Source organism: Pollachius pollachius (assembly GCF_949987615.1).
Source record: "Pollachius pollachius genome assembly, chromosome: 2".
NCBI classification, from domain to species: Eukaryota; Metazoa; Chordata; class Actinopteri; order Gadiformes; family Gadidae; genus Pollachius; species Pollachius pollachius.
Genome location: NC_136935.1, coordinates 4916319 through 4934647, shown reverse-complemented (window position 1 = coordinate 4934647; position 18329 = coordinate 4916319). Strand labels below are relative to the sequence as shown.

General features: G+C 40.4%; 3 protein-coding genes across 3 annotated transcripts; all 3 read left to right on the top strand.

Moving 5' to 3' along the window:
• The first annotated feature begins 9743 nt into the window (after nucleotides 1–9743).
• mad2l1bp (MAD2L1 binding protein) lies at nucleotides 9744–12153 on the top strand. The gene is made up of 3 exons (XM_079758753.1): nucleotides 9744–10328; nucleotides 10435–10688; nucleotides 10814–12153. The coding sequence occupies exons 1-3, from the start codon at nucleotides 9953–9955 to the stop codon at nucleotides 11330–11332; spliced, it is 1149 nt and encodes a 382-aa protein (XP_079614879.1). The 5' UTR covers nucleotides 9744–9952; the 3' UTR covers nucleotides 11333–12153.
• A 928-nt stretch (nucleotides 12154–13081) lies between these two features.
• LOC307092185 (cystatin-like) lies at nucleotides 13082–14540 on the top strand. The gene is made up of 3 exons (XM_079759095.1): nucleotides 13082–13391; nucleotides 13973–14083; nucleotides 14244–14540. Exons 1-3 carry the CDS (start codon nucleotides 13179–13181, stop codon nucleotides 14322–14324), a joined length of 405 nt encoding a protein of 134 aa, XP_079615221.1. The 5' UTR covers nucleotides 13082–13178; the 3' UTR covers nucleotides 14325–14540.
• Nucleotides 14541–17086: 2546 nt separating this feature from the next.
• Nucleotides 17087–18301, top strand: LOC307070537 (glycine N-acyltransferase-like protein 3; the record flags this gene model as incomplete). The annotated part of the gene is given in 4 exon segments (XM_079729042.1): nucleotides 17087–17162; nucleotides 17599–17728; nucleotides 17892–18255; nucleotides 18260–18301. Coding segments are annotated over 4 exon segments (612 nt in total).
• Nucleotides 18302–18329: the final 28 nt, after the last annotated feature.

The window sequence follows — 18329 nt, the reverse complement described above, 5'->3', positions numbered from 1 at the left end:
ATACAATGTGCTTCTCATAAATAAAAGCAAAAGGATAGTAGGTGATAGGCTACAAGGATATAAAGGCGTGCAAACCTGAAATTGATCATACCAAGTTTGGTTTAGTTCTGACGGTTTTTCGGGAACACGCGTGAGCGTCATCACTGACGAGGCGTCAACAAGCCTTTAGGGCGGGGTAACAAATTGGGCGTAGCATGCGCGGTCAGATCACCTATTATTCCCGTATTATTCATGGCGCAACTATTCCATTGCACAACCGGCGTGCATTGTGAGCCCTTTGCACATGAACTCAGACTACAGCAGTATGTGATATTGAACCAACCCAAATATTTCCTTGGAGACTTCAGCATCAAGTTCAAATTAATCTGCGCTGAAGAAACATTGCATCGACTTGCGTTATTTGCCATTTAGGAACAACACTGAGCTGCGTCTGGCATGGTCTGCACTCAGGCCCTGGATCTATGCATAGGCATTCTAGGCCCTGCCTACAGTCTCATTGGGACTCGGGGTCAGACAAATGTGTGTAGAAGATCAACTGCCTACATTAAATACTGCAAAATACAGATATAAATAAATGAATATGGAATCTCATCTAAAACTTTATTAAAATGTGTTTATTTGTTAATTTTTAAACACACAATATTAAACACAAATGTGTGGGAGAGATAACTTGTGGTTCAGTGGAGCTCATTCTCCTATGTTGGAGCAGGGTATAGTTTTCTGTTAGAACGCGTGAAAACGTAGCCGAGATCAACAGTGAAGAAAAAAAACGAACTACGCCTTACATAGATATTAAATGTATAATATAGGGCAGGGGTCTTCAACGTTTTCCAGGCCAAGGACCCCCAAACTGACGGAGGGATGGAGCGGGGACCCCCTACTTATATACTGTATAAAATTGTGTTTTATATTAAACTGGTCCTATAGTGCCATGTATAAGTGCACCTTGTTATTTTGCATTCAATACTAAGATATTCAAATAATACACAGGTTCATATATTCATGTTTTTATTTTAAACATGTGCAAGGTACAGTGAGTAGGGTGGCCATGCCACTGCCATTCATAAACATAACATAACATAATAAACTGATACCTGCCAAGATCAACAATGTCTGTCAATTGCATGTAATCATGCATAAAAGCTATTCAAATAGACATTTTTAAAACATAAATGTGGAAACTAAAATTAGTGATGTTTGTTAGTGTCTTTCTTATCACTCCGCAATAGTCTGGTAACTTATCAACCCCAGCGTGTCCGGCTGCTAAGCGACGTCAGCGTCTTTGGCGGACAATTTCTCTGCTGATCGCTTATTTTCCCGATAATGGCAGGCGATCTGTACATTATCCCTCACATAACAACACTCTCTCCCAACAGTCTTGGCTGTGCACTCTCATCCTAGTATGTATTGTTTGCGGCGGAGGAGGGGGTAGATATAAAGACCGGACGAGTCGCTGTGCTGTTCTTCTTCTTAATTGAAGGAGCAGGCAGAGAAAGGCTCTCTCCTGCTGGGCTTTCATTAAAATCAAATACAAAAAAATGTTGCAGCCAGTCCTGATGCGTCAGGTGTGCGCGAGAGACATACGAGCGTATTCTTACCACTTTTGTAAATGCCATTCGGATCGCATGATAGGAATAGATCTATTACGATTAGAAATCGGATCAAAAGTGTCCATGTAAACGCGGCTAGTGTGTTGGATTCATGTTAATGTGTATTTAAAGACATTTCAATTTGTGGAAAAAATTGCGGGGAGAATCTAAAAAAATTGTCTAATCAACCAAAACTTTTGCGACCCCCCTGCAGTTCCTCCGCGGACCCCCTAGGGGCCGCGGACCCCATGTTGAAGACCTCTGATATAGGGTTATACTTTCCACTAAATAAACCGATAAAATAGTTTATACCTAACTCATGAATGAGCACAATAATCCAGTGGCAGTTTAAAGTTATTTAATCTAAATGTGTGGTGGTGGGGAGGCAAAAAAAATACAGTCTGCCTACTGTAACCTATTCCTTTCACCAAGCTCTGCCTGTTCAGTGTGATACCCATTCACAATCCAGACTCTTTTCATCAGCGGTTCCTCCGTGGAGCAACACGCTGCCTAGCTCCATACAGTCTTTGAGTGCCACTCAACCTCAACAGAGCACCTCCCGGCTCAGCTCCTGTAGAAATACCTTTGTAATTCATGTCGATGTCATTGTAAATTTACTTGTTCAAGTAGCACCGACCTTCCTCAGTAATATTTCTTTGTTATGGATCCTTACAGCGATTCTGCAGTCGGTGGCAACTTTCTCGTGCTGCACGAATATTGATCATATGCTTACATTGTCGACGCTAAGGTGGGGCATTTGGGGGCCGTGCCCCCCCTAGCGGTCATGAATGCCCCTCCTACCACAGGTCATGGCATGGCCAAAAAAAATCCCTTTTAGTTATTCTTTAATTTATACTTATACTTTTAATATTAAATGTGCAAACTGTAACTTAAATAGAATAAAATAAATGAACGGGGAAATCGCATCATGTTGGTTATGCATGCATAGCAGGTTAGGCTTGGTCAATGCTCATTGGTTGCTGAGTAAACTTGTTACATTTCATTCAACATAACGCGCTGCAGCGCGCAGAATCCTGGTTTGAAGCGAAAATAATGTGGTAGACTGTTTGTCTGCCGATATCAGACAGTTAGCCTAATTATCAATAAAAAACGGTTTTACGAAAATTGCTTAGCCTTGACACGCAAATGCACAAGTGAATGGAAGGACACAGTACTTCGACGTTTCAGCAGCAGTACTCGTCGCCTGCAACTCTTCTGACGGTAAGCCGTTTGTTCATTTTACTTCTTGAAGCCAGCCCTGGCTTTCTGTGTATGGCCTTGTGTAATTTCTGCCTGGCGCGTGGCTTGTCACATAGGCTACTTGCTGCTCGAATGCGTGCCTAGTGTCAGCGGACCTGTTCTGTTACTTGCAATTTATTTTTGGAGAAATTCCGAAAAACTATGGAACCAGATTAGTGCTGTGTTCGGCGCATTTCAGAGACGATGACTTTGTCAACTTCGGGGAGTACAGCAGTGGGTTTGTATCAAAGTTGGTTTTGAAACCTGGAGGTGTGCCATCACGGAGGTTGCCTACTTCTCCAACAGCCGTAAGTAATTTTATCTACACAATGAAAATGAAATGAAATGAATGAAATCCTATTTAAAAAGTTAGATGTAACTACATGATCTATATGCCCATTTTGGACAACGCTAGCATGAACAGTCAAAGTAGCACGTGCAGCTAGCGCTAACTTCATTCGATGGTAGCCGCCTAGTTATACTGATATGGTACACAACGTTTCGACCGTATAGGTCTTGGTCAGACCTGACGAAGACCTAGCAGCTATACGGTCGAAACGTTGTGTATCTAATACAATCACTGGAAGCAGAAGCGACAGTGTGCGGGTATACTTTTTCTTATTATCTGACGGACTCTTTACCCTGCACCTGTACAGAGTTGGATGTGCTTGCACTCTCTACTACTATCAGCGAGTTATAGCCATTAGGGATTTTCTGCCCATACACAGTATCAAAATTTGAATGTATGTGTATCATTTCTGCATAGTTTTCCTCATGTCAGCACAACCGTCTTGTAGTTATGGTTACCAAACTAATCTGGCAGCTATCAGGATAATTTGCCTGTAGATGAGGATAACTTGTAGGCTAGCCTACTACTCAGATAAGTGAGTTATTTTATTACAGTGTAAGTTAACATCTATGTACAATTTTCCAAGACTTTATTCATTTGGCTTTAGGACATGATTTAGCTTTATGTATTACTTGGTGTCTAATTGTCTCTTGTGTGTATCATGTCATTTAGCGCACACCAGGAACATCAAGAACGTCCAACATCCATACATCTAGCCAAACAGACCCACCTAGTCTGTCATCCAGGGGCACACAGCTTTCTGTTGGTACTTTAAGCAATCATGTGAGAAGCAGAGGTTTGTGATTTCATTCATTTTTCAACTGCTCATGTGCCAAGTAACTTCTGTTCCGATCATGCAGTGTTGATAATGGTGGCTAAACCAAGTAAACTCAGTTCATCCACATGTCATATTTATACAATAGGGTTTGCAAAAAACGAAATAGTTCATCCACCTTCTAGTAGATTTTATGAACTAGTTAAAACTTCAAATGTTTGCTACGGTCTTTGTACTATTGTTATCAGCAAAACTTGTCAGCCATAGTATATACACATAATTACTCTACTCATTTTTTAACTCTACACACCTGAGGTAATTTATAGCTTACTGGATGGCCTCTGTTGTTATTCTTTCGTAAATGGTGTAACAAAACAGTAATATGCAGTAATATTCCTTAGGCACACAAACTACAGCCTGCTCTGTAAGTGTGAGTACAACTACAGATGATGCACCTTGGGGACCCTCGACCTCTACGCCAATCAAGCCAACGCCAGCTAAAAGACCTCGGTTAGCTGTAGAGGAGGAAGACGACGGGGAAGACTCCACAGTGATCGCTGAACCACATGACTCCACATATGGAGTTATATAACTTCTTCTTCATCAGATTGATTTTTTTTGTTTTTGTTTGTTCATTAGGTCTGTCTAAGAAATTGGACAAGGTGTCGAAAGAGAAGGACTGTGACATTGTTAAGAGGTGGCGGCGTGGCATCAGCAACCATGTCTACTGGGCAGCAACATCATCATCCACCGGGGCTGAAAAAGTGGCTAAATGGACCTCATTAATTAACCACATTCAGGACATACACAGCCACGACAACCCAGCTTTCCCCAAATGCCTCCACCCTGTTCGCCGAACAAGAGATCGTAAAAAGTGTTTTCAGCCAGGTGTGTAAACCTCCATTGTATGTAATGTTGTTTGACTATCTTGCTTGTGTTTCTCTAAAAATAATAACATATATATATATATCTTTCTTTAGGCACTAAAGCCCTCTATAAAGTGGAAAAAATCCTTACAAACAAGAGGGTCCTGACTGATGTGGAAAAGCTGAGCTCAAAGTACCAGACCTCAACACTGGAAGCTTTCCACAGTGTTATTTTGCGTTTTACCCCCAAAAATGTGGTTTTCCCTTTTATTGGGATGTTGTGCAGGTATGTTTACATATACTGACTAATAACATATACTTTCTTACACTGCAACAATACAGACCTAAAGATATGTGTAGATATCTTTGCTGTGGCTGTGGTTGTTGTTTGATAAAGACCTGTTGCAACCAGTGTTCTGCTATGACAGTTTTATTACCACACCCTATTTTCTCCTTCAGACTGTACCTGGCAGCCATGCATTTTAATGAGAATGCTGGCCGTTCCCAAGCAAAGACAAGCTCAGGAAGACTGAGGTACAAACTCAATTTCCCAAAAGCAAAGAAAGGAGCGGCTACGGTGAAAGCAGTAAAAACACAACCAACATACTGTTAGTTGTAAGAAAATATTTATTGATGTATAAAACACTTTGTACATTGTTACATGTACAGTTTACCTACATTGTATTTCTTTAAGGCTAAACCTTCAGCCTGATGCATCTCCTCTTTGAAGAGGTAGTCCCTAACCCCCTGCCCTACTTGGAAGAACATCAGAAGATTCCTGTGCCCAGTTCCCTATCGTCCCAATACGAATGTCCACCATTAGAAGATGCTATTGCGGCCGATGTATCTCGCTTTAGAGTGGAGGAGGTTTAAATCCAACACATTGGCCTTCAGCATCAGGGAACTCCCTGCGTATGTGTTGGACCACACAAGAGGGGATGATAACACGTGTCTTCCTGCCAAGATATCCCCAGCACCAGCTGACAAATGAGCTGTAGGCCAAGTACCTGCAACGGCTGTCAAAAAGCAGAGGACATTGTTGTTTATGTACATATGGCCAAGGCTGAACTGTATATAGTGTGTGAGTTATATATGACATTTTTAGTCATGTGTAAATAGAATAAAAAATGATCCTTATTTGTATTGGTATTATTGGTAGGTACAGCTCCATCACTTTGACTTTCACTATACAAAATAGTGTATGAGCTTGGTAGACATGTTTGAATATGCTGATGTGCCGTAGTGTAGCCATTTTTTCATCTCACTTACTCATTGCCTCTAACTTGCAAGTTCCCATAATCACGTTGATAAATGTTCAGGGCATTTTGCTGGGAATATCTATTGAGACAAACTGGATCTAGTCCTGGGTGGAGGGTCATGCATGATACTGGTGGATCCTCGTCTTCCATTATTCTATTCATTACAACCTGTGCAATCAGATGTTTGATTAATATAATTGATTTTACAGTGTAACCAAAATGTAATCCATACCACCCATCGTGGCCCTGTCTTACCGTTGGTGTCTCCCTGCAGCATAAATTCTCCACCTCTGTCTGCATTGTAGAGCAATTCCCACAGGTACACCTGAAGCAAAAGGTAGGCAATGTGTTTGGCAGCCATAAATAATGAAACACAAATTAGGCTATAGGCCTACCTAATATAAAAAAAATCAGTCTGATTATATGAAAATGAAGATGCTGTAGGTCTTTGCAAATGACCAAATTGGCCTACAACACATCTCTGAATGCCAACATAAATAATTATGACTCCTAAGCCTAGGCCTATTTGAATAACCTGGTTGCTCTGTTAGAATGTCTATCAATAAAGCAATCACTAAGAAGCTATTTGATGGAAAGGGCTATATGCAGGTGTGTAGGCCTAGTGGTTTAATAAAAAGCACAAATTTGGTTATCACAGCACGTCGTGGTCCACCGATGTCGTCGAACACTTTTGGTATGTATTTTCTCATCATCTTATCATCACGTCGTGATGACGTGATGATTAGAAAAGACATACCAAAAGTGTTTGAACAGGTAGCCTGATTCCGGGAAAGTTGAGTGCATAGGCCTATTGTTGGCCTACTATATTATACGTAGCCTAAATGTGGATAATACCGTGTGATTTTGGAATATTACAAAATGCATTGGGTTCATAAACGATTTGGAGGTGCATAAACTTTCGGAAATAAAAGAGGTGGGAATAGGCCTGCGCTCCGTTTATTGGCGTATAGCCACAACTAAGCCCTGTATGCCAGTTAAGTTAGCTCACATTACCATTCTGAAACGTCCATCATTGTACGTGTTTGTGGTTGTTCTTGGTCTTCTCCTTCAGTCTCATCTTCCGACTCTGGGTCAAACACGTAGGGCAAAATTCCTGCCATCGTTTTTGGTTTTGCTAGGTTTCCTCGGTAAGCCTGTGGACAGCTGCTGTCGTCCGATCAGAGCAAAGCGAAATTTAAATATTGAATATTCATGAGAACAGCGATCCAATCAGAGCAACGCTCATTAATACCTGACTATTCATGAGAAAAGCAGTCGTCTTTTCTACCAGGCTTTTCAGACATGCTAGAATAGTTTGATAAGCTATCCAAGGCATTTCCAACACAAACAATGTTACAAACTCGATCAAAGGATATTAAGGATTATTAAAAAATGAATGAAATGGGTGTGGCATGGGATCTTTAAACACTCAGTTTACTAGCTAAATCCAATACAAAACAAATATAAAGTAAAAACAAGTGTTTTCTGTATTATGTTATTTCGTCTTTGGCAACATGAGCGCGAATGCTTTTTGAAACTTGCCTGGCAATGGACAATCGCGTCGAACGATGAAGTTATGTTTCGAACGCGGATTATGTAGGCGGTACAATTTTCGCCCCCGGTACAATTTTGGTGTGACAGTGCCTTACCCCACCTCTGCACGGAAGGATCTGGCTTCGCTCTCATTCCTCAACAAATCCCATAATGTTACTAAGCCAACATATTTAATGCCAACCGTTTGAGTGACCGCCTCCACTCTGAGAAAAATAGTGCATACAATAATAACATCTCCACAGGTGTAATGCTGTGTTTATTGCAGTTTCACTGAGATGCATTATGTTGCATTAATAAGTATACACCTAAAACACTCCCACGATAGGAATGACAACATTAACATGGAGCTGGGCTTACTTACTGCATTTCCCATCATGGTGTAGGATTTACTGCTGCCTGGCTGCCCATAAGCCAAGACTCAGGCATTAACCCCTGGAAGGCAGCATGCAGGGCATCTAAACCAAGGTCTTGAAATATCTCCATTTATTATTAAAATCAACAAATAAATATTTTAATTTTTCTTTCTTGAATGTTCATAGCTCCGTTGTCAATGGACCCAATCGGAATTAAAAAGAAAACTTTAAATTTTTTCAAAAGACAATTCCAAGATTTCACCTCCCCTTCACAAACAAGTTATTACTGGCCGGACGTTTATATTATATTTCGATAAAATAAAAATATTATTATTTTTGAAAAAATATTTGTAAGCCCACCTTCTCCTGCGATGTTGATGACCAGGACCTTGGTATGTAAAAGAAGTATCTGAAGAGGCGTTGTCGTTCACACAAATGATCGCTATAGATGATAATTTATTTTCTCTTTGATGAGATACGGACATGGTGAGGGGTGAAGCCAGTTTGGGCTGAATTAAAACTTAATCTGATGTTTTTTACAAGTAAATAAACCTGTATAAAACGCAAGCATACCTTTTGTTCAAAGTGGAACTTGCACTGCTACTCGCACCGAGGCCATAGTTCAATGCAGACCTGAAACAAACACACTGGTATGCCTCCGTGCTATTCTCCCCTAGGGCCTGTCCTCCACGATGGACACGCTACTTAATTAACTCACCTGGGTATGTTCCTACCAGTGTTGCCATATTGGGCCATTTTTAAATCCCATTACATGAGTCGTTGAACATTTGGAGGCTTTAAAATTAAAAACTGTCTCTGACATTGCTTATATGATGTGTGTGTGTGTGCCGCCTTGCCTTGGCTCCTATCTGAATAGCTGCCTGTAAAGGGTTTAACAAGATAAGAAGGAAGAAACACAAAAATAATCCAAGTTAACAAGCCAACACAATATGCCGTTGTGTATTAAACTCAATTACAACAACAAGTAAGAATTCAGTTTACCTAATTCACTATTTAAATGATGATATTTTTACTTTAATGTATCATTGCAACAGTCTTTATATTTACTGTTAAATTGCATCCTTTTGTGGGACTATTGCGTGCTTCTAAAAACCCCACTTTATATTGTTTTAATCTAAATACCTGCGTGTAAAGGGTGTAACAAGAAAAGGAATTGGCGAGAAATGGAGGAAGAAAATAACCCTGTTATTAAAGAATCACACGACAGTACAGGCATGCTTACCCTTACTCTGAGTATTTTGAGGACACTGTACTTAGTAGATTAGCTTTACCTGCCTATCTACCATTCAGTCGGTAAACATTTTTTCTCTGTAATCTTTTGAAGATCGGATAAGGTGGGCCCCATACATATCTTCGCCTTGGCCCCCCAATTTGCTAAATCCGCCGCTGGTGAAGGCCCTCAATGTATTTTCTACCATCCCTGGCCTAAAGAAGTTTGAAATCACAACGCCTTCTGCCCGAGTCCACCTCAATAGCAAATCAAGCGAGGCGTTTGGTGACGCTGCCTTTTTTGGCATTCATTTAAATATAAATTATTTTGTAATCAAATGATTACTAATGAAGCTTTTCCTTGATACGGTATATAGTTGACACACTACTAGAGTCAATGAATTGCGTGGAGATCGATTGTATATATTATTTTACTGATAATGACGTCAATGCGTCCCATGATGCACCGCGGCTCACAGAACCAACCCGGAGGCATGTTGCTTTAAATATCGCCGCCATATAGGACTAATGGACACCACTATCTCCTTTCCTTTCGCAAAGTTTTCTCAGGAGTAACCTATGCTAAAGGAGGGTTAAAGGAAGCATTGAGGCTCCTTTCCTAAGCATTTTTAAAATTCGAACAACCTTTCCTCCAAGCACTTCGGATCATCACCGTAGGAAAGGAAATTTCCTTTGCAAGAAAGAGAATTCGTAGAGGCCCCGGGAATATTCAAAACGATGGCCGAGGGGTCGATTATACAACTTTCTAAAGGAGATTTAGAAGATGGCACTAAAACACACAGCGTTACAAGTACAAGCAAAGATGACGGGTGCTCGTTATTACAACAGGAGAGCAGTTTGGTGAGCGAGTCGAATATGAATGGCGGAGTTCCTACCGTAGAAACCTGCACCGCCTCACACACAACACCAAGCCGAGCTTCAGAAAGGGAAGGACCGCACTCCTTAACTCATAGGGACATACACGGAGGCTTGGAAAAGACTACGAGGGCAAGCCAAGTAGACGCTGTCCTGTCGGTGGACACACTGGATCCACAAACGCATAATGTGAACGACAAGGAAAACAACTTGGTATCTACCAGACTCAACGAGTCGGGTAAGTAATCGATTCATATGCCTGAGATGGTCCGTTCGTCCGACTCCAAATATACAGTGTTTTATATTGTGAGATGATTGTCTGATCAATGTGCCTTTTTCCAAAGATGAAGCTATAGATGAGGATGTATCTTGTCATGTAAGTAAACCTGACTACAAAGGGCTAAGTGACGCTGAGATCGTGAGAAGAGCGCACGAAGAAGGCCGGATAGAGGTAGTGCTGCCTGGCAGTGTGACTCAGGAGGGCTGCGGTCGTTTCGTCAGTGAAATCCTCAAGTGCATCCTCTACCAGAGACAGCAGTTGCCCATGACCTATGACCAACTTGTGTATACTCAGAAGAAAGAAAACGCTCCAATTCAGGTGAGTCTACTCTACTCAAACCCAGATACATTGCCCATCACACTCACTCTTAACAATATAAAAACATAAAATGCGCATGAAAGAAACGTAATATAACCTGACGCGGTGCTTCCTTTATCTTCCAGAAAAAAGAGGTGGTGAACTCGAGGCCAACAGACTTCAACAGGCGAAAGTGTCAACGCACAGTCGAGGATCTTGAGGTGCTGTTGCAGCACTTGGAGCAGTTGTTCTCCCTCAGCCTGGTTCCCAGGGTTCTGCTTCTATTGGGCGGTTCCCCTGTCTTGCCCCAAGAGCTGTACGAGGTCAACATGGAAGGGCTGGTGCTGGCCGCTGGAGACAGGAGCCTGCGCGTCTCGTCCTGTTTGAGGCAGCTCTTTCGCACTATTTTTGTTTCCGACCTTTTGTCCGATGCCCGGCCAGTCCGCCTGACGGCCACGACGGTCCTGGTTCTGGCTCACAGGGATTGTGAAGTGGGATGGTTCCGACCTAAATTGGACTTTAAGGTGCCCACAAGGGTAAAGCGGCAGATTATTGCACTGTCAACCGACGCAGGTATCTGTAGCAGTCCCCAGAAAGAGGAGTCCAACTGGGATGACTATGTATGGTTTCAGGCCCCTGTCGCCATCAAGGGATTCAGCAAATAAAGGGATGAGTACAGATTCCCTCTGGAAATAGAGGTTTATGGATTCATTTTAACCGGATTGGAGGTCATTCCAATCTTCAGAACAGTATCAATTGTAAAGTATTATGGATTATTATTATTATTTTAACAAAGAACATGTGGTGGCCTTTTTCTTTGCCTGTGATTTAAACTAAAGTGGAAGATTAGTGTGTATTTAACATTGCTGTTCGCTAAACATGGGTGCTATTGCTTTTTTTTTTTTTAATAATATTGTATCAAGTCTATTTGGATATATTCATGATGAAAGACAAATAAAAATTAGTTTCATTCTATAGGAATTGTCTCCTTCTGGTGTTGTGTCCACTACTGCCATATTGGAGGACACTTCTTATTTTGTTACAATTGCAAAATGTTATTTATAACTTTTCCTGCGAGACTTGAGATAGTATTGATTATATCAGTGAAATATGTTTCAATGAATGTTGGTAATGTTTTTCACTCTTAAACATCTTCATTCAGATTGGAAAAGTTCTTAGACATTTAATTAGGGATATTTCGTCTGCTTAATCTGCCCCTGTCTGATATGCTCTGCATAGAACACGTTGGAGTGACTATAGATCAGGTCATGACATTTGAGAACTTAGTTCTCTTGTACTGCATGTAGCAGGTGATGTTTAAATAACTTGATCTACTGCAACAGATCAATAAGAAGCAAATGTTGAATTATTAGATGTGGCCATTTTTCTTTAAAAACAATTTTGCCAGTAATACATTTCTCTAATAATCTGGGTCCTAGAATAGAAATTGACTAGAATCCGGGTTGGAGTCCAAGAGAAATGACCAAATTCCTTTAAGTCGGGTTGGAGTCCCGACGTGGGTACCAGAGAGACTCTTGATCTGATCTTAAATACATTGCACTTTCTATTTTACTCATTTCTTTGCATATGTTTTCTTTTACTTATCTATTATTTTATTTTATTGTATGACAATGTTTATATGTGAAGCACTTTGAGTCTGCCTTGTGTATGAAAAGTGCTTTATAAATAAAGTTGCCTTGCCTTGCCTATGAAAAATATATAGAATATAACTAAAATCCACTATTTAAGACCTTGCTGTAATATTTGTTTTGCTGGTGGAGTTTTGAACACTGCATGTACTTACCCTGTTTCTCAATGATTGCATTCCCATGATGAATGCCAGTAAACTGCTTCAGATGTGGTCATAGAGCCACAATCCTATAATTTGGCGAATCCTAGACATACTATCATTGAGAGAATAGCCCAGCAACATGACCATACAGTTTTTACACCTGCTTTCTTGATAATAATGGCCTTTTCATGCTGGGGCTGCACACTTGATGTGCTTTCAGGGAGTACTTACGGGAGAGTTTAGCTGCATAAAGGTCGATAAAAAAACTAACCAAGACTGTAATATATAACCAACCTCAAAATGGAAGTAGTAGCGTCTACATTTTAAATCCAACCTTGGAAATCGTCATCGAGAGTGTAGAAAATAGTATAGGCAGCAGCAACCCTTTGGCGCTTGCTATTATTAACTATTATTTTTGTTTATTTATTATTATTACATGTGGTTATTTCCGCATTCACTTTTACACTGATCCAGAAGTGTCTTCCACCAATGGTAGTTGGGTCTGATTTCAGACCCTGAGAAATCTATAATTCTCTTTACATATCTAGTCGCCCACATCTTTATTGCAGTGATAGGCTGGCCGCTTTTGGGTTGGACGAAACCCGGAAATGACCAGAAATGACGTCAGTGTGTTTATATAATACGATCGGAGCTTCCCATCGCAGTATTGTTTAGAAAATTCTGACCTTCGTCGACGTGTCTATACACCAACAAAGACCATGATTTGGAAAACATTATTGATCGTTGCGGTTTTCGCCGTAGCCACTGATGTTGCCGTGATGGCGTTGAAGATGGTGGGGGGCTATTCCGATGCGACGATTACAGATACAGGGGTTCAAGACGCCCTGCGGTACGCCGTGGTGAGGCACAACGCGGGGACCAACGACATGTACCTCCGCCAAGTCGCCCGAGTGATCTCGGTCCAGAAACAGGTCTGTGATTTCTACATCTAGGCTGTGGTTGTTGATGTTTACTCTAGTGAGCCGTGGGAGCTTAGTAATCATATGACTTAGGCCATGGTCATCGCCGTACAAGTAAACATCAGACCAACCAGCAGCATTGTGTCCCGTAGGAAAATGGCCTGATTCAGACTTGGTTCGTTTTTGATGGTCAAGGAAAGTATAAACATTGATGGATCAGGATTATTCAACAGATCAGGTTTTTAATGAGGAATAGAGAAAACTCAAATGTGTGTCTAAAGGAACCGATATTAAAACGATACACTGCAGGCATAATTGCAGAAGCAGAGAAGGGAAATGTGCAAGTAGGGCCTACTTCTGCAAAGTGCTACTCAAAAAAAGATTCAATGGTTACAACCGTTATGCACATATAACAATTTACATATATAGTCCTACTACCCACTCCCAATGGTTATTTATTTAACAAGCATTCCTATTATAATTACAAATGTCTGTCAGATAATGTCAGTTCCCATGGCTTGCACTTATAATAGATGAAATGCCTTACATGGTCTTTGGTTCCTCAAACTGTTTATTATTTATTAATTCCACAGGTGGTGAGTGGCGTGAACTACAAGTTTGTCGTGGAAATGGGCAAGACGGCTTGCAGAAAGGCCGGTGTTGAATCAAACTGCCCGGTTCGCGGGGACGAAGGGGCTGCTCAGGTAAAGAAACCCCTTTAAGTATTGCAGTCATGCTTATTTACATATTTGTACGTTATCAGACGGTTTATCGAGATGTTTGCATCGTAGAGTTAGAAGTTTTATTTATGAATGGTACGTGTGCAATTCTGAGACAGTCTTCTCTCCTATCTCCGCCCCACAGCCATACCAGTGCACATTTGTGGTGTACAAACACTGGAGCGGCACCGTCAGTCTGACCTCCCAAACCTGCCCCTCCGTCTAATGATCCTCTCGGACCTTCTTGGTTTTGCTTGCAGTACATGTTCACAATGTGTGTCCACAAGGGCAACTGACAATTATTTACAATAATCGGCTTCCATGACATCCTCTTTGTGTCTAAATGGTTTTTAAACTCTATTGAATTGTTACCCTCTCAATTATGCAATACAATTTGATTGTAATCTTATGCCCTGTACACAATAAAATGATTTTAGCAGATCTTTGCATGCTTTTTTTTTTTCTATTAATATTTTTCTGTGTCGTTAAAAATATTTCAATATAACTGGGGTAAGTAAGTGTAGCAAAGAGATCCCCAGCAGGGTGCATTATTTTTCCCCAACCCAACACTGAGACTTCCAAACCTACTCCAAGGGTGTGTCATTTATTTGACAAAGATTGTCACGTTATGGGAATAGTCTACACAGTCGACTTAAAATGAAGATTCTTAACAACCATGAAATACGGATTGCCGAACAACTGCTGGTAAAGCATAAACCAAAAAGTTTAAAGGTAATCCACACGCATTCAGTTTTACACGGTCTAATATAGTAAGTGTGTATAGCCTCAAGTATGCTGCTGCTGCTGATGATGATGATGATCCTATTCTTTACGGACCAAACTATACCCGGTTCTGGGTTATGTTAGGTATATGGATTTCTGTTCGCTCTGAACAGAACCAAAGGGAGTAGACCTCCTTCGGAGATCTCAGTGGACGCCTGGCCGGAGCTCAACGTCATCGTCTGCCGTACCCAAACCGAGGTAGGCATAGTGCATTATATCCTATTAAAGAGAAAATGTGAATAATGCAATAAGAGATATGACAAAGGATTGGACAGACTTTAACAACCCCCGTCGCCAGCACAGGCAGATGAGAAACGTAGGTGTGTACGCGGTGTCATAACTAAAATAATAATTGGGTGTAAATTCCATTCCAGAAATCAACAAAATGCTTTTTGACACTGCATATTACCACATATAAGATTAGCTAATGTATGTCATGACTGACTGGAAAGATGTTACGTAAGAAGGGATTCGTAAATATCGACCCAGGATCCATGTTTATGTCGTGATCCATGATTATGTCGGGGAATTTATTTAAATGACATAGCCTTTATTGATTACCTGTCGCCTACTAATACTAAGTGTATCTGATCAAATAATCGTACGTTATTTACTTTCGTTGTTATGGGTCGAACGGAGGGAAAAAGTATACACATACGTTGTTTATTGTATATCTAATGAAAGAAAACCTGCGCTACACAGACCACTCAAGACCACCGTCGCTTCAGCGACCCCTAGTGGTGGTAACCAGTGATCCGTTTCAGAGACCATGGTCAGCCGACATGCTGCATACTGACTATTAAATTGGTTTCCTAAATGTGTAGCAGAGCCCCCAGCAGAGGGCATTCCCAGAACACAGCAATGTGATTAAGTCCACGTGTGTGTGTTAGATCGTAAAATTGCTGCGTTATTGGAATAATCTCCTCAGTGAAAGTAACATGAAGATTCTAAACAACCATGAAATACGGATCGCCGAACAACTACTAAAAAAAGCATAGACCAAAAAGTTGAAAGGTCATCTAAATGCATTCAGTTACATAATGATCTATATATATTCATAATTATGTTTATATTATACATATATTCTCCAGTAGGCGATGCTGATGCCGCGTATGGAAATGTAAACACCATGTAATTCATAACATTGAACTAGTAGGCCTATAGTTTGAAAATAAGGTAATTTGAATGTATTCGTTTTGAGTTCACCTCTTTGTAATTCAAACATGCTACTTCAAGGTCAACCATCTAAAAAACAAGATTTTTTATAAAAGGATGTCGACATGAAGATATTCGAAATAAGATATATATCTTATTTCGAGTAATGAATATATTCATTACTCGTATTCAAGTGGTCAAAATACGGACCAGAAAAGTCAAGCCATTAAAGCTGGAACTGCAGTATCAAGGCATTCCAAAGGCAGGCCTAAGCAATCGACACTGAACGAAATCCAATCTACTGCCATGTGATCAGAGAAAAATCATTCAGTCTTGATTGTTAGGCCTTTCCTTGGCTTCAGCTTCAATTTTGTTGCATGAATTCTCTGGTCCGTATTCCGAGCACCTCAATATAAGTAATCTAATGAACACCGTATTGCTAATATCTGCAACAGAAATTTTTGAAATGGCAGAACTTGAAATTAAATATTTGCAATTTCAAAGAGATGAATTTCAAAACGTTTAAATTCAGATGACCTAGTTTCCAAATGTCAATCAATCAATCATTTCAATCTTATGAATTCAATTGTTTTAACGTTTCGATACACAAAATTCAATATATTTTAGAATTAAAAAAATGTTTGCAGTGATTAGCTCCCATAATAGATTCTGTTCTGGGTTTATGTGGACTTCATTTGCATTGCATTGAATAAAAAGGTGATTCGATAATAAAGCGTAATAGTCAATGATATGATGTGACATTTATTCGACCTCCAGCGTCTCCTACACAGCTAGAGAAAGTGGATAAGCGAATTGGAAAAATAACCACTAAGACTACTCCAGTTGAGTGGCCTTCTTGGTTATTTTCCAACTTCGCTGAAGCTTGTGGTCCGGAGTAGTGACTCTGGAGACCTCTCCTAGTGGTAGTAATCAATGGTCCATGTTAGGGACCATGGGCAGTTGACAGACTAATATTATATGCATACTGTTTACTGGGTTTCTCATTTCTAGAACAAGAGTGCGCCAGAGGAACGGGTTTCTTTTTTCTGCATGGATGAGCAGATGTTATCGACTATTTTAAAGGAAGATGACGTCGTTGACTGGAGGGCTTCTTTCAGTTTTGCAGGTGAGACAATTGAAAAATATCTAAATAGATAAATATATATTTCTTTCAACTTCTATTGCTTTAAACTGAAAGAAAGTAAAAGTAAAAACAACACACACACATATATTTTAAAGAAAACAATTAAAGTCAAAGCAATAAACATGTAGATTAATATAAAAATCGTACTAAATACAACAGTAGCTTGTAAACAGACTGTTATATTTTGACAGATGCTACCGCATCTGATAGATGCTCCAGCTAAAACAAGTTAATTATTTTTGATAGTCAGAACAACTATTATTTAAAGTAAATAAAGATGTAGGCTGAATCTGTTAACCTAAGGAATGCATATACCCTTTGTACACATTTTCCATCTCTGGACTTTAGATTCCAGATCCAATCGTAGAACCACTCAGGTCACACTCAATGTCAATGCTCGGCTTTCTTTCTCCTAAAGGAATAGACAACTCTTATTCTCCACTGTTGAAAGACATATCCTCTCAAAGAGGCAGCAGCTTCAGGAGCCAATGTCATATGCATCTGTTACATTTGACAGATTTTGATTCCCTGCTCTTAACAGAACACAGGTAGGCTTTGTATCTGTAACAATGTACTGTATAGAAAAGTTACTCCATTTCAGTTAAGACTTGACTTGCTGTATATTTTTCTCATTAAATTGGTCACCCAAAAAAGTTGACAAAATAGTGATTGTATTGCAAACGTTTTATGTTCTTCTTCAAATTTTGACAGTGAGGATCACTTTAGGATTTCCTCTTTGAACGACTCCAACATTGAGTTGGTCAACAAAACTTGGAAGTTCGGAGGGGATGAGGATGGAGGCAGACACATCAAAAACATGATTGGCAACTTTCCCTCATGTTGCATCATCGATGACCTTGGACAACCTGTTTCCTGGATTCTACTGTATGATTACTGTGCCATGGGCATGCTTCACACGCTACCAGCACACAGAGGAAAGGGCTACGCCAAAGCCCTGGTGAGCTGCATGGCCCGGAAACTCCGTGGCCAGGGCTTTCCAGTGTACTGCTTTGTGGAGGAAGAGAACACAGTGTCCTACAGGCTCTTCAAGAACCTGGGCTTTGTTGGGTTAGGGTTAAGATCCGTCATACAGGGCTGCCTGGTGGGATTGCAACTTCTGAGGATTTCAATTTTGTGCTTTTTTTTGTT

Excerpts from the sequence above, each read along its gene's own strand:
- mad2l1bp (XM_079758753.1), top strand. The coding sequence starts at position 9,953 with ATGGCCGAGGGGTCGATTATACAACTTTCTAAAGGAGATTTAGAAGAT. Across the intron at positions 10,329-10,434 it reads TACCAGACTCAACGAGTCGG|ATGAAGCTATAGATGAGGAT; the intron begins GTAAGTAATCGA and ends CTTTTTCCAAAG. Across the intron at positions 10,689-10,813 it reads AAGAAAACGCTCCAATTCAG|AAAAAAGAGGTGGTGAACTC; the intron begins GTGAGTCTACTC and ends TTTATCTTCCAG.
- LOC307092185 (XM_079759095.1), top strand. The coding sequence starts at position 13,179 with ATGATTTGGAAAACATTATTGATCGTTGCGGTTTTCGCCGTAGCCACT. Across the intron at positions 13,392-13,972 it reads TGATCTCGGTCCAGAAACAG|GTGGTGAGTGGCGTGAACTA; the intron begins GTCTGTGATTTC and ends TTAATTCCACAG. Across the intron at positions 14,084-14,243 it reads GGGACGAAGGGGCTGCTCAG|CCATACCAGTGCACATTTGT; the intron begins GTAAAGAAACCC and ends TCCGCCCCACAG.